Source organism: Ischnura elegans, chromosome 2 (assembly GCF_921293095.1).
Source record: "Ischnura elegans chromosome 2, ioIscEleg1.1, whole genome shotgun sequence".
In the NCBI taxonomy this organism is placed as follows: Eukaryota; Metazoa; Arthropoda; class Insecta; order Odonata; family Coenagrionidae; genus Ischnura; species Ischnura elegans.
The window spans coordinates 110,013,173-110,034,886 of record NC_060247.1 but is presented as its reverse complement, the minus strand read 5'-3'; the positions used below and the strand labels follow the sequence as shown (position 1 = coordinate 110,034,886).

Sequence of the window (21,714 nt, the reverse complement as noted above, 5' to 3'; positions counted from 1 at the left end):
TTTAACGTCTCAAGTTCTAATGATCGATCACCCGACACCGGAGAAGCATTCATCGGAGGTGAAAATGTACTTAAAATATTTGCGGACGCGAATCTGAGTCTAGATGAATCGCCTCCCTTTAAGTTTTTCAGTGCAAGAACTCCCTATTGCATCATTGACATCCTTCAACGCAGTGGCCTCGTTTCTCTGCCACTTAAACCAATTCACGAGGCGTGAGATGATCACATGAATGCAGTTCCAGCTACAGCCACCCATCTCGTACATTACTCGCAAGGCAGTTCACTAGATTCGCCTGCTGCAGTGGGGCCATACGCATGCAGACATGAAGACTTCGTGCCATCTACTGATTGTCATCGGTAAGAGCCTAATCCTAGTTTCAGTGCAGTGTTGCTTTACTAATACTCTCGCGCAGGCTGTATCACGAACGAAATTCTGGTGCTTCTAGATATATTAATTTCACAGCGAGTCAATCTGTCTGTATTTTGTGCAGTCACACTATAGGGCCTATCTCAATCGCAACAAGCGGTGGCGTAACTATGGGGGGGAATGAGGGGGATAGATCCTCCCCCCAAATACTCAGAGAAATATAAAAAATATTTAAAACTATATTGTCTAGTTTTGACATGAAATAACTGAATCTGCTTCAAGCTAGATTTTAAGTGACAAAATGATATATAATGTATTTCCAGGTACGTAATTTTTCAAAAAAAATTTCCGGACACCTTGTTGCCAGGGGAGGGGTCGCCCTCCCATCCCTCTCCCAAAGCTTATGTCTAGTTACGCCACTGGCACCAAAGTACTATACGGATGGGGTTTGGTGCGTTTGACGCAGAATTTCTACGCGCACATTTTAGAGTTTGTCCCAGCACCGTAGTTTGACATTGCGTAAAGTTGCGAGAAAAAAAGTGCAAACGCGGATCAAAAACAGACAGCCCACATAACGGGAGAGAAGCCACAATCAATTCCTGTCTCCCTTTAGCAACCAGGACAAGGGCGTACCCGGGATTATAACAAGGAAAGGGCAAGCCATGGTCTAGGGGGGTGCAAGCCATGGGATTTATAACATTATTTCCTTGAAAAAAAAATTATTTATGTTACATAACTTATATTAATATAAATCATTTTTCTTGGGTTCAAAGAAAATTTGTCGAATACTTTCGTTTCAATTCAGTACTAATTTTGCTTAAACATTTTTGCGATTTTTGCTTCCAGGGGGGGGCAGCTGCCCCCCTGCCTCTCGCTGGGTACGCCCATGAACAAAATCAGCAAAAGGTGCAACACTATCACAGGCAAAAGCTCCACAACGATAGGCGACGAGGCAAAGACCGGCAGGGTAGCAGTGTCAACCTGTCGGTGGAACAGGCAGGTTGGCAATGCTATACTCTATCACTACTGGAGAAAAAGGTATTCCGACAAAGTCATGGTGCCGCCATCATCTTTCGACGATAAAATTGGTTTCCTTTGTGATGGCGGGTTATCTTGGGACAAACTCGGACTTACTCTCTAGATTGCCTCATAATAAGTACGAATGGATGTCGACGCAGGCCACCATTGTTTGACCCATCACTAATGACTCTATTGAAGCGAAGGCGTCGAGAAATATGGACATTTATTTTTCAATAATTAAGTTTTACGGTCTTTTAACTGAACACGAATGATGGCGCAGTGATTGTATTACGCAATGTTTTAATAATACTCAGTCTCTCTGCCTTTTATCCTCAACCTCGAACCAGCTCTCACACTTATTCATTAACTTTCGTAGATTCATCACAGAAAACTTTCATACGAATAAAATGCGTTCTGATAATTTTCTCATATTTTGAAGTTTTTTACCGCAAAAATGAGCTTAGAGTAGACGCACAATATATCTCACTGACATGAGAAATAGATATTATGTTGAAAAGAAAGAGTTGTTCTTACATTAAAAAATTTGTACTGAAAACGTTAGTTTTTTCAACTAATTTATACTGCATTTAAATGAGCTTAAAGTGGACGCACATTCTATCCCACTGACATGAAAATTGTTGCATAGAGATAATGTTAAAGACAAACAGTAAAGTGTACTTATTTGACGGCACTCTACGAAAACATGACATTGCTTTAATACAATGATCGCGCCTGTCCTTAAGATCGTGGTGTCAGTCGAAAAATGGCAATCATTTGGTAACATTTTTGCTCGGGTTTCCATCGAAATATCCTTCTCATCAAGACAATAACATGCCGGATATCTACAACAAACTACCTCGAGATTGAGATGTGAGTAGATCAATAGAAATGGATTCTGGAGAAATTCGAAATAAAAGAGCAGATTAAATATCCTCAGACTACCTAATCACCGTGCATTTTCATTTTATCCTAACAGGTGCTGTAATGGTATTTTCAACTCATATCCTATGTAGCACCAATGATCCATCCGGTAATACTTGTGAAGTCTCGTTGGACTGTCAAAACCAGGTTCAGGTGAGGAAAATTGTTTATTACACTGTGCTAAGTGTTCTGTACTGTACACTGTGCACAGTTCACTGTGCTAAGAAAAACGAGTGCGTTAACATCATTTATAGGACTCAATAATGAATAAGTATTTTTTGTGTTAGAAACGCTTAAATATTGTTTCAATTTTTCAATATCACCTAAATTCATGCTGTTCTCATTTCAATATTGATTATCTTTTTATTTACAACAAGGATACTTTGGTGGATATAAGAGTGGAATGTGGTGGATATAAGATCCCAGGTTCAATTAAAGTTGATTTTTTTTTGCTTCTAAACGTCATTTCAACTTAATAAATATTGCAATTAAGCTGTTTATTCATATTTTAACGACCCATTTTAATCTAAGTGGCCAGATAATGCATTATAAAATTCATGGGTAGAAAAATTATGTTTCACCCATATCACTTCCAAGTATTCCTTTTTGTAGCCCCTTTTGAAATCATAAGTACAACAAAAGATACCCGAGTGATCAATAAAATTAAGGAACAGCGTTTTCATGTTTGGAAACACTTCTTTCCAACATTGTTACCAATCCATATTAAGTGAATATTATGAATAAGTAATTGTATAAACCACCTTACTCTTACAAAAATTTTTCTTTTTTTTTCTTACTCTTACAAAAAAGTTAGAAATCATTTCATCATCATTTTGGCTTATTAATAAGACTCTTTACGTTACCCTGAATAGCAAATGATAAGGGATTAAGTTCATCCCCAGTATTTCATAGCCAGTAAACATGATGATGAATAATGGATTTGATCGAAATATATATATCGGAAAAAATTGCAAAAATAATCGACTGTGTCAATTTATTGCACCAACTGACAGCAAGTAATCACCAACACCACATTATCCAAATTATTTTACCGCCATAAGTTTCTCTAACTATTTACAAATGGATTATTATTTCAGGAAAGGACCAGAATCTTTAGGAGCTGCTTTGATCATGATTTTTCCGATGAAGAAGTTAACGTGACAATGTCAATGTACAACCAGACAAAATGCCTGTATTGCAAGCACTTATGCAGGTAAGATAGAAAAGACACCTTCATTGGTTTAGGAAGCATTCCAAATTTAAATTGTCGCTGGAAATTACTTAATATTTGATTAGCTAGTGGCACATGAATTTCTTCTATTGAAACATTTCCTGCATTTTCAATTTTGATCCTCACTATCCTAAACACACAAATAAAATTCCTTATTCTGCAATACACTGTTTATAACGAGGGTCATCATCATCACCAAAGTTCGGCAACCTCAGATTGGTTTTACAGAGCAGTCCACTCAATTCTCCAATCTGAAGCTCTTTTCGGATTTAAGCAATTCTCCTCTTTCGCATCTTTCATCATTTCAAGCAAATGTTCATTAGCCGTCAAGGGGACATTAATCAGCATGATTGCCGTCTTGTAACTTTGTTATTCACAAAGGTATGAACAGCGGTATGTCTTTTTTAAATGGCACCCTATATTTTTTATTGGGCAATTCATTTCCTCTCCTATAACTCCTGTTCATATATTTGTAAATAACAAAGCTACAAGGAAGGCAATCATGCTGATTAATATCCTCCTGACGGCTGATGAACATTTGCTTGACACATTTTTGAATTTGCATCTGGACAAAAAGTTATTTCGGGTGGTCAAGATAAATGGGACACCCTGTATTTTATGTGAGCTATTTCTTTTCCATTCATGCCATTCACGTGTCCCTCGAAGATAGTTTCCATCAGGCCTTCACGCCTCAAACTATGGTTGGTTAAAAGGTTCCGTTTTTTCAGTTTTATGAGGTTTCTCTTCCCTCCTTATCTTCTTGAGACTTCATCATTTCTCACTACTAGCATAGAGTAAGTCTATACTTACTCTATGCTTCTAGTAAGTCGATATATTTCATTATAATCATTCTTCTGCGGCACCACATTTTAAATGCCTTAACCCTTCATTCCACTGCTGATTTCATCGTACTAGTGTAATCACCATAGAGAAGTGTAATTTTGAATGATTATTTTATGCCTCTTCCACTTAAACCTCCAGCTGGAAAGTATATCCTTCTTTTCGTCCATTGTCACCATAGCCCAGGTTCTTCTCCAGCTAATTTTCTCATGCTTCTTCTATCGCTGGTTATTTTGCTTCCGCACCACCAATCTTTGGAACATTTTAAAAGTAATATTTGTTTGAGAACATAGTCAAATTATGAAATAAAGGCTATGGCTTGAAAAAAGTAGTATCTTAAGATATATCGCATTTGGGAAAAATACTGGTTGATCAAATAATGTGATGAACCTGAAGTATTGTTCAGAATTATACATTTTTCTGAGATGAAGAATAATAAATACCAGAATTCCACCTACTGATTGAAATTTAATTTCTGAAGTTATTCAAGAGTAGCCGCGCACTAGGTAGCGTTTCACCTCTGTGAAATCAACCGAATATACACTTATACTGTAAAACTTCGAAAGAGGGAAAAATCATTTTTCTTAACCGGGATTGGAATCAAAATATGGTAAGGGAAGGAGATACCTTGGCCCTTCCAGAAAACACGGCTCGAAATCGGGAGGTACGGATTCGAGCCGCGGTCAAGGAAAATGATTTTTCCTCCGAGTAATTTGTATACTTGAAAAAACAGACGATCTGTCATGGACGATAATCATATTTTACAATATATCCCGGTTTTTGTTTCAGGAAGCAGAGCGAAGTACTAAGGTGCATACGAGAATCAGAGGGATTGTTTATTTCCCTCTCAAATAAATCGGCTCAAATGGTTCCATTCGTCAGAGAATTGGTCGAGTTAAGTCTTCAGACACTTTGTGAGAATGATGCTGAGTTGATCACGGGTACCAGTAGACATATTTGATACATACATCTCAAATAAATAGATTTGTATTTCGGGAGCGGTCAGATTGTTAGTCCTTGCTAAATAAGAATATACTCAATCCTCTGGGTGCCACCGCGCAGAAGTCATTGGTTGTGACGACAGTTTTTCCAGTAGCACTGCGCGGTGGATACACGAAAGATGGAGGCTATTCATCAATTACTCCACAAAACTTGCAAAGCAATCGTGTTGAATATACCTGCGTTGAGTATAGTGTGTTTTAGTGCAATTTCCATTTGGGGAAAACTTCAGAAACATCTTTCACTTTATTTCCAGCATTTCTCGACGAAGATCAAGGCGATTGCCTGACAAGCAGCTGGTATGAGTGCAAGCCTCATTTTGAGGGTGCCCACGATTTTACCAGGATAGCTTACTGTGACCTCGTAAATCCAGAAAATGATCCTTACACCAAGCAGTTCATTTGCCGGTAAGTGGGCTTAGTACGACAATTATAATTCACCTATCATTCTAATATAATTGAAAATTACTGACGGTACATGTACCAAAAAATACAGGGAATCTGTTTGTTTGAATACAACCTTAGAGTAAGGATGGGCGGAGGGCGGATGACGTAACTAACTTGGCACCAACGTACCTCGAAAGTCTCAATAGTAACGTGATATTGTGTTACGTGACTTGCGTACGGTAAGCGAATCGGTTCCTTATTGCTTTACATTTGAGTGCCAAGAATAATCGCTCAAGGTAACCACAGTGATTTTTCATATTTGATTAAAGTAAAAAATATTTTAGTCTATTGTGCTTCAATTTGATACGTCCCTAAATTTTCAATAATGATAGATTAATCATAAGTGTGTTTAAGGTAGCATCTACGTCAAAATATAATATTATTGCGGTAAAATCAACACGAATTGCTACTCCGATTTGCGATGCGATTTTATCAATTACAGCTACCTCAAGGACACTGAAGACGATTGCGCAGCGTGACACTTTGAACTGTCGCGTTAATTTCCCACGTCACGCGACACATATGATGGGCACACATGTATATCAAACAGAGTGTTGGCTACCCGCTTTTTACCTATCCTTACTCTAAGGTTACAATCATAGAGGTTTCTAAAAAAGACATTCATGTATAAAAGAGAAGTCAGCATAAAATTGTACACGAATGCGGACGCCTTATTGACCTACCGCGTTTTTTTTTTGTTTCCCATTAGCGTGCAACTGAAATAAATCGACAATTTTCCTGCATTCCAAGGCTGACGAAGCATACAGACGGTAAAAAACAATTGTACATTTCATCAACATAATGAGGGCACGACTCTGACAACGTCTCCCCCGAAGCGAGCTGTTAGTAATCCCCATTCCGAGTAGTTTAGACATATGGACTTCCAGAATCACAACCCATTTAGTTAAGGTAATCATAGCACCATTAAAGCCTTCATCTTTATTTTAAAAAACCAACATCTTACACAAACACGAAAGACATCGCTGATGTAGGTTTTTCAAAAGTTTTAGGGTTTTTTGGGTGTCTTCTTTAGATTAGGGCAGGGGAGATTACTTTAGGTCTGCTTTCTTAACGAAGGACTCAATTGTTGCAGGAGAATTCTGTCCAGAAGAAAACATAAATTGATAAGAACGAGTACCCTACTTCACGGTGGCTAAAATGTATTTTCCTGAAAACTTGAATGAAGCATTCGTTTCCTACACCTTGTAATATTTCCCTTTAAAGAGCATATACTGATGGCGTTTCAACAGACCACAAGGTATAACATTAAAATCGCCACATTCGTAGTGTGATTTCTATTTCCTACGTAAAACAGCAATAACGTTGGATATAAAATGCAGGAAAAAATCGGCCATTCCCCAGAAGAGGACCAAGGGGCAAGTAGCTTGGACCGATCAAAAAGGAATTGGGGAAGAATAGCTTCGTTGAGATAAAAAATCTAGTAATGGATCGAAAAAGAATGGCATGGCTTCAGTGAACCAATTCTAGTATTGAAATAGTACAAAAAAATAAAAATCAATATAATATATTACATTTCGAAGTGAATTCCTTAAATTCCATAAAATAGTAATAGTAATATCCCATCCAATTTCGTAGAATCACGGCCATACTGCTTCATCAGCTAAATACTGACTTAATAATTTACACTTTTTAATTTCAGTGGAGCCAATTATCATCGCAACCCAATTTTTTATAATGTAATGGGTGATTATTACCTACCATTGATAGGCTGTTAAAAATACTTTACACTTTTATGATACGGATCCAATAAACTTTCTTCGCGAAAATGAGTTGCAAAGGGATTGCCGTGACGTCTTTGGAGAAAAAATTACGTACTTATACTACTTTATCCCTTGATAACACAAAATGGGGTATCCTTAGCTTCACCGGTGAACGGTGGCAGGAATTACTGATGCCTTCATCAGAAACCTCTATGGTGACAACAGTGCTGCTATTTCATTTAACAAGATTCAAAATCAAATTTTTCGTAGTCATTGAAATTTAAATAACATTGACATGCCACACCTTATAATATAAGAAAAATACTTTTTTTCAGGAAATACCTAGACTTCTTGACGTGCGCAGAGAAGGTTACAGAAAAGTGCTCGTCGGAAATGAAAAACTCTACCCAAATACTCATTAACAAATGGAGGAACACTGAACAATGCTCAAAGTATCTGTAGCAGCTCAACGAAAGCAGTTTTAATTTAGCTGCTTTAAATGATAGCGAACGTGCACTCTCATGCATGTATAGTGGCTTCAATAAACCTGAATTACTTTTAAGAATTTTATGCACGTTGATGTAGTAATCATCTGAATATTAAAGCTTTACGGTACTATTGTACTTGTCTATGGATATTTATTTTATCTATAAATATTAATTTATTTACATTACAAAGCAGGATTTCAAACTCCAATATGCATGCAACGGAAATGTATCTGTTGATTCAAAAAAAACCTGATTAACGTGACACTCATGAACCCAGTCGCAAAGAAATATCACACGGAGACTCATCGACCAGTACCCGCCCGAAAAGGGCGGGTACCGGTCGATGGCGTTCTCGGCAGCGAGGTGGACATGGTCCTTGAGGTGGTCAAATGCGAAACCATTGCACAGAGTCATCATCAGCAACAGCGTCAGAGAAAGAAGAAAATAATACCCAGGAGATACTGTGAAAGTTTAGATAAAGAGCTGAAGGCATTTTGGTCTAACAGTACGTGAGGTTCAAGGTAATAAATACATGGTAGTGTCACTCAATACGGCGATGAAGAAAGACCTAGCGACAGCTTAGTAGAAGCGAATGTCCTCCACTCCATCTTTCAAGAGGTTTTCACAACCGCAAAAATACCGCTAGCCACCCCAGCCTGTATAAAACTCCAATGCAGTCAATTAATATTTCTAGTCACGGGATGGAAAATTCCCTTATATCGACCCCAAAAAAATCCCCAGTTACGGATCAAAGTCCCACCGGAGTTTATGAATATCTAGCAACTGGAATAGCACCGTTTTTTATGCACATATGTTATAAATATCTCGCGGAGTATCGAATCCCTCAATATTGTAAAATAGCTAAAGATACCCTTATTTTTAATATCAAGTAATAGAGAAGATCCTAGTCACTATAGACTAAGTCCCTCATGTCCATCTCATGCAAATACTAGAACACAGAGTCGTCAGCTCAAGAAAGAAATACATATACAGATAGCCAAAACATGTTAAGTCAAAATCAGCATGCTTTCAAGTTGTCAGAAATGGAATATGCAGAGAATCGCGCAAAAATAGATAGGAAAATAGAAAAATAGATAGGGATAAACCACCAAAAATTAACTAAGTGAGCCCATGTCTTCTCGTATCCGAAGAATCTAAGTAAAAGTAATTTTTGTATCGGTACATTTTGGGGTAAAGTCGACTCGACTCGGAAAATTCTCATTTATAACACTAAAACGTGTTATTTGGAGTAAGTACCTAAATAGGGAAAATAATAATGCGTGCGTGGGATGTACACATAGTGAAAACTCGTTGCAAATATTAATCGTCTTTCGGATTTCATGTTTTAACCTAGGTCATGTATTCTCCGCTAGTCATTATTCTGAAACCTTTAGATCATGACGTCAATGGATGCAAGCCATTGTAAAACGTGCATTAAGGATAATTTTTAGTGAGTGTCTGGAAACCAGTAGTATTTATAACAAGTGATAGAGTCAGATGCATCAGAATTTTTAGTGGAGCTCAAATAACTTTTCTGATATTTTAAAGATAAAATGTATTTTATAAACAATAAGCAGCCATTCAGGTGAACAATTTCAAAACGGCATTTCATTATTTTTGGAGAGAATACGATACAACTAATTCTCATAATTTCTGCTTCTTTGTTGACATCAAATGACAATTTATTTGGGATATATCGTTTATAAATTAAAAAATAACGAAAAACATATTTCCATCGAGTAAAAGAATACCAGTACGAGATGGTAGGATGTAATTCTGGATTAAACAGTGAAGTACAGAAGCCCAACCCCAGTTCCTACACACCAAAATACGAGGTAAATAATGTGTGGCATCCCTGATGAAAAGGGCACTGGACTGGTGCTATTGATTATAAATATAAATATCATTAATAATTCATGTAGGAAGAATTTCACATACACAAGGACTAAAAGAATGAATTTGTTTACAATTTTTTTACAATTCTCGATTATGATAAAGTTATAAAGTAAAGAGACCGATATATTCTACGTTTTTGATTCGTCGTCATTCTCCATAACTATTCGCGACCAAAAATTAACCGGCCTTGACCCTTGCACATATTAGTTGATGACGTCAAGAAAACTTGCCAACCAGTTCACGGCTTATAATAATCAGCCACTCCTGACCTCGCACATGGGCTTCACGTGGTTTTGATATTGTTCACACTCTTGTGAGGGATTGCTTTCGTCAATGAAAGCAATTGCTAATGCGAATGTTCATGGATAGATGTTCCTTTTTACTACATTTTGTGTGAACGAGAGAAGTAATGGTTAATGAATTGTGATGTGCGCAACAAATTTTTTCCGTGACTTTCCCACAAGCCAAAGCATCAAATATTAGTAAACGTAATCGGACACGGCTTGCCCACGTAATTGGACGTTTGTCCCGGCTCTTAAACCATGGTTCGCGGGCGAGAGAAGGGGTTCGTCCCATCTTGTCTAATGACCCAATAAGAACGAGTAAAAAGCCTAACGTGAACAGTAATGACACCATCAACTCTTGAAAAATGAGCAAAGACTTTTGAGAATTTTTAAGGTAAAAGTGACGACAAAATGGCTAATTGAGGAAGACTAATTTCGTGTTAACCTATGTCTCCCTACTAACTACCTATCTACATAATAGGGTGGTTTCCTATCATTTATTTATTGCCTAAATCGAAAGATTATTACGCCTGGAGTACGTATTTCACGCTCTTAGATTTTCGAATGACGATATCTATTTTCCGCGATTGAACGAAAAGTGAAAATTTTCAAGCGTGCGAATACGCGACGGCTAAGTAGGAATGATGGGAAAAGCCCGTGTGATGTATTTCTGGTTCCCGCTGTCACCCTGTGAGGTGACCTTGAGACGAGGCTTGAGCACTGATACGACGCAGGTTGCTAGAAGGTAGCATAGTACCCAGATAGCAGGTAGCGCTTGGCTTAAATATGGATTAGTGATACCTTATCAAACGAAGGAAACTTTCCGACCTTAGACAATTTTAAAAAGTGATTATTAAGAGATGTTTCCCTGAGCTCTGAGACTTATGCATGCATTGGTAATCTCAGACGATGTAAAACTCCTATCCTCTCGTGTAGAAACTAGGTCCCTCTGACGTCACGTGGAGTGGAATCGCTTGAGCGCCAATCTGGCCTTTTTCAAGTGAGGCTAAAATTGACCATTGCCATTCGTCTAAACTGGGATTTGTTTGAGCCCATTAAGTTATAATTTTCTCCTCACATGAGCAGATAAAAATAATATTTTTATCTTCTCAACGAAGTAAGACCGCGTTCGTTTTGATCAAATTCATAGAAACCCATGCTACAATTATCTGGAGCTGGTACCAAGACGGCAATTAAGAGTAGCCACTTGAATGACGCCTCATCAAGCGCAACCCGAACGTTGGTGTAATCGCAAGCCCTAAGTTTCGCCCGAGATTTCTAAAAAAAGTTTTACATAGCGCTTCAATCAAACTCCATGAGCTTATATAGCTGGCTAGCGTCTGAAATAATGCTGTGCTTTTTCATTCATTGTAAAGAGCCGTTTAGTTCCTTAAGTATTCTGTGTCTTCTTCAGTTAACCATAAATACCTTTGCGCAATGATATAATGCCTAAATATGCGTAATTAATTACTTCTTAAGGAAATCTAATTATACCGGGCCAATTCGATCACACGAGCAATTGTCCCATGGCATCTGCAGCGCCAATCTTGATGTAAATGATGTCCGCTCTGTTTGCAGATACTTCATGACTTGAGAACTCAAAGATTATATCACACTAGGAAGTTGGAGGCATGGTGTACAAGACTGTAGATAGTTTCCGTGAAGTATTGTACCCGCGATATGGTACCTATAAAAAGCACGTGATTTATTTAGACTAATATTTTACACCAATCAACCCCATTTTTACGGTACATGGAGAATATACCATCTTGATGGCAAGATGATTATCCTGTTCATATTGGCTGTTGACGCGTTAGAGCTGATTCACTGATTTTAAATGTCTATTGGATACTGTTAAACTGAATTTAAATTCTATCAATAAATTAAATGCCACTTAAGTTAATCAGAAGGAAAATTTACAGAATTTAAAGATAACTCATTATAGAAGTACCTCGATACTTTTTTAAAATTTAAAATTTCCGCAATAATTTTTAAATTGGGGTTCCCAATTTAGGTCTAAATTTGCTGTTACTATACAGCCACCTAAAGAGCCCTTGCTTACACTTCATCTAAAGTTTGAGCATGAAAATCTCAAGTTATTAGAAATTAAATGTGCAGCGAACCACGCGAGAACAGGAAAGACGATGGCAACAAGATTAATACCTAAGAAATAAGAGAAGTCAACATATTTCTTCACGTATCCAAAGACTCTGTGAGAAGTTTTTTCGATGTAGGTATATACAGTGTAAAGCAGTGAAAAACTGTCAGCTCGAAAACTTCCCACATGGTTTACGAAGTAAATAGAAAAAAATCATTTTTCTCTATAGATTAGATGTTGTGAACACTTCGATGTTATTACTGGACTTTGCTTCCTTGGCGAGTTGCTTATATCGACCGACTTAAGGATTTCAGTATTTTCAAAGCGAGGGCATGCATTCTTGGTGAGTTGTTAGCCAGACGCATTGAGATCATGACCTCAGGGGATGCGAGATATTGGATACACATTCATTGAGGATCATTCCTAGTGAGTGCCTTGCAGCGGGAAGTACTTATAACAAGTTACAGCAAAGCAGTCCAAATAGTGATTTATTTCCTTAAAATATCAAGATATATTTTTTAAAAGCACCATAAGAAGCCATCCAGGAAGACGATGTCGAATAGACATTTCATCATTTTCGGTGAGATTACCGACTTCTTTTAATAATTTTTTGCCTTTTCTTTGACTTACGTCCCCACAAATGACAATTTATTTGAAAAATCATATTGATGCATTAAAAAAGTAATAGATATGTTCAAACATATGACAATAATCACTTGTCAAAATGGAAAATCCTAATATTTGCCTTCGTGAAAGTTTATCTGTTTATACTGTGTGACCAAAAAATTCCTGAAACTGCCGTTTCATCGTAGGAAGATGATGGAACAGAGGGCTGCGATTTACAGCATTTGTATGCCTGAGGCTAGAGACTCCGGAGAAATATGACAGCGTTACATGGCTTGAGCAATGGAGAACAGGCATTCCTCACAGAGAGAGCATCATTTTACAAATGCTCGTCATAAGTAGGTCTTACGGTATAAGGCAGGAATTTTTACGGACGGTTCGTTGTAGGAATTTGTTTATTCCACCGATAAAAAAATTGTTAGGATAAAACTTAGGCTATGCTCAATACTCTCAGTTCGCGCTAATACACTTCTCGAGCAAAATAATGACAGATTTCCTAACACCTTCTGCCTAGTGCTAATTTGGTAATTATTATACCCGCATTCATCAAAGCGTACCTGATTTGCTCGATATTTACTCAGATTTTGACTTTATTTTCTTTTCTAAATAACATTTGGCTAGAGAAACTTTAACACTTGGAATGTATTTACCAATAAATTCTGGTTCGCTTTTATCCGTTTATTCTAAGTTATGCAGATTTTAACAGAAATTCTATTTCTTCTCACGTCATAATTTCATTTGTTTCTAAAATTCTTCTCTATTCATGTTATACCTTACATGTTTTGCATCCATTTTTAATTATTCTCTGAGAAATTTTAGTGCTTTTTGTTAATCTGGATGTTTCCGTTCAGGGTCGGATCCAGGATTTTTTCTGGGGGGCCACATGGGTCTGACAGGTCTTCTCATATTTGACATTAAAAATAATTACAATATTTACCATAGAAAATATTCCCTTTATTTTGATATGACAGTTCTTCTGCTTTGCGGCACTAGAGCCCAGTGTGGGCCTTTGCCTGCTGCACTACTGCTCCCCATTCTGTCCTATTGGCAGTAATCTCCCCTCAACCTCTCACTCCCATCTTGCACAGGTCACACTGTACTTGGTCCACCCATTTGCTCTTGGACCTTCCCTATCTTCTTCCTTTAAATAGCCTCCCTTTAACCATCCGTTTTGGTATCTCATCTCCTGACATTCTCCCAACATGTCCCATCCATCGTATCCTCTGTGCTTTGATGAACTTTACTATGTCCTTTCCTTCGATCAGTTGTTCTATTTCCTCATTATATCTTACCCTCCAAACCCCCCGGTCGTATACTGGGCCATATATTGTACGAAGGATATGTCTTTCGAAGGTTCTGAGTCTTTCATCATCCACCGCTGTCATTGTTCAGGTCTCTGAGTAATATCACGCCACTGGCCATGCTAATGTCATAATGTCATGTAATTTTCTTTTTCATAAAAATTCTCTGCAGAGATCTATTTATTAATCTATTCCTTAATAAATTTAAATATGACAGTTATTAATTCGAATTAAATGGTTGAGGCTCCGTAATACACAAAATAAAACAAACGTAATGACAACCGTATCAAAAATCTCGGCTATTTTTTAAGCGACTGGAGGAGGGGGAAGGGTCCCTGTGCCCCACCCTAAATCCGCCAATGCTTCAGTATATTTTGCTTACAAGTTACTCATCTTTACCTTAATTATTTTTCGCCACACGTGCCACACAAATCTCCTTTATCAAATGCGCGAATGCTTTTCCAATTTGAAATTTCTTGCATTTTATTGGTACGAATGGATGCGTAAATGGTATTTTAATCTAAGGATAAATCATAAATCAAACGATGCATACTGAATCTGGAGATCTTGAAATATATAAGAATTGGTCAGGAATTCATTATACATTTATTTACAAACCATTTCAAATGTAATGCAGTTTACTGTCTGTTAACAGTGAGAGTTCCAAGAGGCGGACACAAGTATTCTGGAGGATACGCATATATCAAGAGGGGAGATGTAAGGCTCCTTCGCTGATTCCCTTCTATCAATTTTTCAGGAATTTTTACAGCATTACTAGCTGTTGCTTCCACTGATGAATCAACAACTTCCAAGGAGGAATCGCCAACTCATGCCGTTCAGGACCCTGTGTTTGAGGAATGCAGACAAAATGCTATGGTAATTGTCCGTACTTGAAACATTCTGTGCTTATATACCTCTACTGCTTTGAAGTACTTGAAATTATGCATGAACACAGTTGGCATTGAGGCAGCTGACAGTTTACAAGAAAACTCAATTGTGGTATGCAAAGAAGCTGTAGAGCTCCGACATTTCCTTCATCAATCAATTATCCGTTTGTCGAAAAGTTTTCCTTTTTGTCGCGTATAAGGTCTTTATGAAGTCTTAATATAGAAAATGAAAACGGTAGATAAAAACAGTCGCATTTGGATATAATTCTTATTCACTAAATTATCAGAAACTTTCACTGAAAAACTGTTGGCTACTGCAATGGACTTAATTACACTGATTTCATCACGAAACTCTTTGCCCGATAGAGGGATGCTGATGCCTCTGTGGAACAATGTTACCTCTTGACTGGGGAATTTTTTGAGAAGTTATGAACCAAGTGATCAGTACATGTTGGCTTTCGATAAATGCCACTTTTTCCCATTTGTAATTGATATTTTCGGGCCTAGGAAAATGATATGGTCCGTTGGATAGGGGCGGATAATGGCTGTCGGAATCTATAGTTGGGGTATTCAAAAACATTTTACAAGTATTCCAGGTTATCTATGTGTCATTTTTTCTTTCAGAACCATGTGGAAACCGTCAATTCGTGCGTTGAAAATTTGTTTTCTGATGAGAGCTTGAACGAGACGAGACTATTGCGCGGCGACACGATATGCGTCAAATGTTCGCACATGTGCAGGTGAGTAGTGTCTCTAGATTCACGCAAAATAAATCTATTCGGGGTACAAAACGAGACGCTTCCATGTCCTAAGGTCTTCGATTTCTTTTCTAACGAACAACTCACCCGAAAACGACCTTAAAACTTGAATGTAATGTTTTATATTTTACAGACTTCTTGACGTATGAATTTGATGAAGACTTACCATTGATGTAGAAAAAGGTTATTCTAACACGTGTTTTCTCTCATTTTTTCCACAGGAAACAGGAAGAGATTAAGGATTGCTTGATGCAAAGTGAAAAGTACCTTGTGCCTCTTTCAAACAGGTCAAAAATAATGGTTCCTATAGTTCTGCAGTTTATGGAAGAAGGACTCACTTCACTGTGTGAAATAGAATCTTCCCTGAGTCATGGTAACATATATTTATACGTAAATATGGCCCACCAGCCAATAATTCTCTAAAAAATTACCTTTTCCTGGTTTTAGAATAGGTTTACCTAGCCCATTTTGGGAACTATTATTCTTGTGACATTTCAGTTATGGAACACCAGAACGACAGCGTCTGCTTAAGGCAAAATAAGAAATGCGCGTCCTTTATGCGCATTATGAATGACGCTGACTACATCGCCCTATGTGATTCAACCAATCCAAATTACAATTATACTGATGCCAGTGTCTTATGCCGGTAAGTTTCACACACATCTTTTGGGACATTTTCCAGGTTAACAAAACTATATCTTCTTACAATGGAACAAAAAGTTTCTTTTTAATTCAAGTGCAACTTGCAACAGTCATATTTGTCTCAGTTTATCATCTTGCTGATATTATAATACAGGGAAAACAATGTTTTTAATCATGAGGTGATACTTTAAAAATACTACCTATATTTTCATTTCATAAATCGAGTTGCTTGTTCTTGGGGCCTACCAATTTTGTGCCTATGAAATTATTTCATTCATCATGCCAATGATACAAGAACTCTTTTTCAAATGTGTTCTTCATTAACACAATTATCACTTGCTTCATTATAATTCAAGCTTATTGTTTGTAATTAAATGCATAGATTTATGAGAGAAAAATATTGTTTTCTGCTATGTAAAAAATATGCAGCCTCATAGTCATTTCTTTTATTTTCAATACTTGGGGGAAAAAGAAACCATTTCTGATGCTCGAAGACAGTAATATCTTGAATTTATCTTTATTTTTATTGGGAATAGCTTTTATTCATATAGGGAAGATATATAGGGAAGTTCAATAATTAATGCAACACTTTTTTTCTGAAACAGGGGTTGTTTTATTCAGCATTCCAATACACCACGATATTCCCCTATCTTTGAGATACTCATAACTACTTTTCAACGTAATCTCCCTTCAATGCTACGGCCTGACGCCATCCTGAAGGGAGGGCCTGCATGTCTACATGGTACCATTGCAATGATCAAACTTTAAGTATACCGGGACTAGCCACGGTGATAACTTTTACGGTAGTCACCCGCATTGCACAAACTGTGCGAAAAATCCACAGAGAAAAAAATCATTCGCCTTGACCAGAATTGGCACCTCGGTAGCTTAACTGGCTAAAGTACTCGACCAGAAAAAGGGGGATCCGGGTTTGTATCCTGGCCGAGGTGAATGATTTTTTCTCTGCAATGTTCAATGTCGAAAACTACGCCTGACTGCTTCAATAACTTCTTCATCATCCCCAACAGCTATGATGAAACACGCATTGCCCAACGACTCACCGTGCTTTCGTCCACTGCTAGATCACTGTAGACTCGCTACAAGCGCCTATGATTAAATGAGTTACCGTGGTTTTCCGCAGTGGTTTCATGGCGCCGGAACGTTTTTCCTGCACTGGTTAACAAAAGATATCGTCATCACCTTGTGCACTGCCCATTGGCAGGTCCTTCCCGCCAACGCCGTGCCGCGCCATATCCTTTCCCTCCTGTCGCCGGCCATCTTTTTGAAGACTCAGTACTTTCCCATATTCAAACTGTCAATCAACTTAAGCCTCTCCTTCCCCTTCTTCTTATCCCTTCCACCGTTCCCTCCAAAATATTCCTACTTTCTACCTTCGAAATCTCATTACCTCTCATCACATGTCCCAAGCAGTTACTCTTCCTTTTACTTATTTTAGCCATCAATGTTTTTCCTCATCTACCCTGTTCAACACTTGCTCATTCCTTACTCGATCCGTCCACCTTTTTTCCTCTTTCTTCCAGCAAACTCTCATCTCGAACGTCCCAATCCTGTCCCAGTCTCTCTTCCTTATCGTACAAGTCTCAGATCCATACATAAATACACTCCACACACAACACTTGACCAATCTCATCCTCAATTTAATTCTTGTCCCTTGTTACACAATTAACGTTTATTTTCATTCCATATGTTTCCATTCCTTCCTCCAACCCTGTCATCAATATCTGTAGTGACTCTGTGTTATCGGCTTAAACCACGATATCATCAGCAAATCTGATGCATCTTATTTTTACTACACCAATACTTATTCTACTTCTACCAGCTAATGTCTCACTTATCATTTCTTCAACATACTTATTGAGCAGAGCTGGTGACAGACAAATTCCTTGTGTAACCCCTCTACATAGCTCCACCCATTGTGCCATGTTTTCATTCAGATTCACTGCTGTCTATGGTCCCAAATACAATTCACTTATTAGTCTTCTTTCCTTCCAGTCTACTTTCTTTATCTTTATAATTGTCATTATTTTCTTCCAATTTACCCCATCGAAAGCCTTTTCTAAGTCTATAAAACACACTCTTATTCCTTTTCCTCTTTCCTTTTATCTCTCACCAACCATCCTCAGTAGTCCTATGGGGTTTCTCGTTCCTCTTCCTTGCCTGAAACCAAACTGCTCCTCACCAAAATTTTCTTCCATTATACTTTTTAACCTTCGATTTAACACTCTTAACAGAATTTAAGCAGCAAGTGCAATTAAACTGATCGTTCTATAATCAATAATTTTTTTCCAGTTTTTTTTTAATTGGTATCACTACAATCTTTAAGCAGTCTTCCGGTCATTTCCCTCTATTATATATTTTTTTGCACAAATGCACTATCACATTCACTATCTCTTCTGTTAAACATTCGAAAAATTCTATTGGTAGCTCATCCACTCCAGTTGCCATACTAAATTTCATTTCCTTTATTGTCTTCTGAACCTCACACTTCAGTATTGATGATCCTTTATACACATCCTCTAATTTCCATTCATTTTCTATATCCAATGCTTCAGATTTTTCATCAGTTGCATATATCTCCCCTACATATTCTTTCCATCTTTCTCTAACTTCCCCTTGTTCATATATTGTTTTACCTTCCTTATCTTCAATCTCTCTTGTTCTTGCTCTTCCTCTCTTTCCCTCACATATGTTATCCTACACCTTCTTAAACATGAAATCATACTGGCCTATTCTCTCTAAATCCTCCAAAACTTCACATTCGATAGATAAAAAATTCTCCTTCGCCTTCTGTGTTTCCCTTCTCACCTCATTGTTTAATTTCCTATCTACCGATTCCATCAATGGATTTTTCTTCCTCATAGGAAAATCCACTAGGATTGGTAGAATATTAATAGCTCACGCTTGGTTTCGCTAATTAGTAGGGCCCCTTTCGCTTCTATAGCGTTGGGGTGTTTTTCCCTCGACCCGTCCCTTCCGCTCCTATCCTTTCCCAGAGGCGTAGGCGGGCTCCCATCGCGGCGGCGCCTCTATGCTTTTTCCTTCCTCTCCAGCCCCTCCCCGGGTGATCGGGCGTATAAGCCACTGGCTTGGTTCCCGGCACGGTGTGTTGTATTCTTGGAAGGGTCCGCCTTGGACCCTCAAACTCTGTTTAATTTCCTGTACATGGCCTAAATATATTTTCCTGTCTTATTCTTATGTGTCCTCCTCTCTTTCCTTTTTTCTGACATTCCTTCTGTCTTAAACGACAAAATAGCGAAATAACGTTTTTATCAATTTTGTAGCCTCACAATTTCTAATACATAGATTCGAACCTAAAACAAAATATTTTGCTGTAAAATATGAATCATAATTTGTAATTTAAAAAAAAACCTCCAGAGTAATACTTCCCTTCTAAAAAAAAGCTGAAGAAAGTGCGTTCCATCGCTGCTAATTTTGCCATGACGTCACAGGTTTTCTGCCGAAAGAATTTCAAATCACTGCCCGTTCTATGAAACGCACCTCGGTTATAGACGACACTTTAACAGCTCCGTTTAGCGCGGTAACCTATCGGAAGTCAATGCATCTGAACGAATCGAAGTGGGAATACTTGTTAATGTTCTACAAGAAATACCAAGTTTTTTTTAACCAAAACTGGCCGTGAAAAAAACATGTTGCGTCCCTTTTGAACACACCTATTATATTATGAACAGCATCATTGGTGAACCCCCAAGTGCTTAAAAAAATAAACAAGATTTTTAACACGGTTATCATCATATACGTTTTATTTTCTGCATTTCTGAGCCTCAATAATTTAATTTGATATCAATAGCTTTCATATCAAAATAAAGAGAATATTTTCTTAAGTAGTTATTGAAGCTTGTTTTTAATGTATCTACTATCTACTAGAAGACCTATCAGGGCCTTGTTATAAAAATAGCCCTCTCCCAGAAAAAAATCGTGGATCCGCCCCTGAGCAGCATAATTGTTTTTTGCTTTTTTATTACAATTTCCATTGTGAATGGGTAATTTCATTAATATACCTCCTCATTATAACCTTAGGGCCTTTGATGAACTCCTGGAATGTGTTGAGAACAGCGCCGAAGACTGCTCCACGGATGGAAAGAGGGCTGTAGCAAATATAAAATCACAATTTAGAAACATGCCATCATGCTCCGAGTTTCTATCAAGAAAGGATACATAGATCACCACCGTCAATTTTCAGCAGCATTATATTACTACCATGATTCTTCAATATCTACCAATAAGTCTTCGAATTCTACTATCGCAACTTAAAACTTTGTAAATCATAAATAAAATATTTTCTTGTCAATGGGAGTATTTTCATTTACACCAGAAATGTTATTGTTACATGATTGAATTAAATTCAATTTCAATACTAAAAATCGCATAACTATTTTGTTGCTTTCCGTCCAATGGCTGTTCCCCCGAGACGGCTAAGCGATTAAGTCTCGGAATTGATTCCTGGCCGTGGTAGTTGTATCCTTCTCAGGGCCCACAGTGGGACCTTATCAGCTGGCATCAGCTATTCTGAGTTAAATTTTCGTGGTACAATATTTCAAATCCTGTATACAGGGTATCTCTCTCTCAAAAACGTACATTTTCTTCAGGAAAATTAAAAAAAACAATAATTTCATATTTTATGAGAGCTAAAATTGTGTAATTACAGTTTGTCAGTCATACATTTTCACAACATAAGTGGTAGAGATCGTTTGTAGTATACATATTCTATTCCATGTTTGCTCTTCTGTTGTCCATATATATGGTTCGTAAGTCTACGGGTATGATATATATGTCCACGGATAGGCCAGAACGTTGTGAGTTTATTCCCGAGAAAAAGTTTCATTTACTTGTCATTGGGCATTCCGTAACTAGTCATGGTAAATCAACATGTCCGTCACCATCTGCTATACCCGTGAAATACAGAGTTCATGAGTGAACATGATGTCAACGGCCATCTTCATTTCCTCTAAATTAATTTATAGTTGGGACTGACAGTATTTTAGGGCACTCTCCTTACTACATTGAACTTGCATCTGATAGCCCTAAAAAAATCTCAATTGTAATTAATAAAAGGTGCAGAATTTCCTCTTTTTACTTGTACACGAAAATTACTGGCCGATCCTGGCTCTTTCAACAAACTGAACTAAACGTTTTCCTCCTGCATTAAAACA

The 21,714-nt window shown here is 37.6% G+C and overlaps 2 protein-coding genes across 4 annotated transcripts in view; both read left to right on the top strand.

The window, feature by feature from the left end:
• LOC124154364 overlaps positions 1-21,714 on the top strand; it is an 81,185-nt gene that overhangs the window by 11,507 nt on the left and 47,964 nt on the right. The window lies entirely within an intron of this gene.
• On the top strand, positions 113-20,852 carry LOC124154365. Of its 2 annotated transcripts, none has more exons than XM_046528047.1 (6): positions 113-356; positions 14,993-15,111; positions 15,747-15,862; positions 16,102-16,253; positions 16,379-16,526; positions 20,582-20,852. In XM_046528047.1, the coding sequence occupies exons 1-6, from the start codon at positions 323-325 to the stop codon at positions 20,721-20,723; spliced, it is 711 nt and encodes a 236-aa protein (XP_046384003.1). In that variant the 5' UTR covers positions 113-322; the 3' UTR covers positions 20,724-20,852. The 2 variants fall into 2 exon arrangements, with proteins under 2 accessions (XP_046384003.1, XP_046384004.1); XM_046528048.1 differs by lacking the exons at positions 14,993-15,111; positions 15,747-15,862; positions 16,102-16,253; positions 16,379-16,526; positions 20,582-20,852 and adding exons at positions 2,363-2,460; positions 3,405-3,520; positions 5,168-5,319; positions 5,634-5,784; positions 7,880-8,167 and having other exon boundaries at positions 204-356.

What these genes read in the sequence shown, in the direction of transcription:
- LOC124154365 (XM_046528047.1), top strand. Translation starts at nt 323, where the DNA reads ATGAAGACTTCGTGCCATCTACTGATTGTCATCG. An exon ending in AAATGTTCGCACATGTGCAG is followed by an intron (nt 15,863 to 16,101) that starts GTGAGTAGTGTC and finishes TTTTTTCCACAG; the next exon opens with GAAACAGGAAGAGATTAAGG. An exon ending in GATGCCAGTGTCTTATGCCG is followed by an intron (nt 16,527 to 20,581) that starts GTAAGTTTCACA and finishes TTATAACCTTAG; the next exon opens with GGCCTTTGATGAACTCCTGG.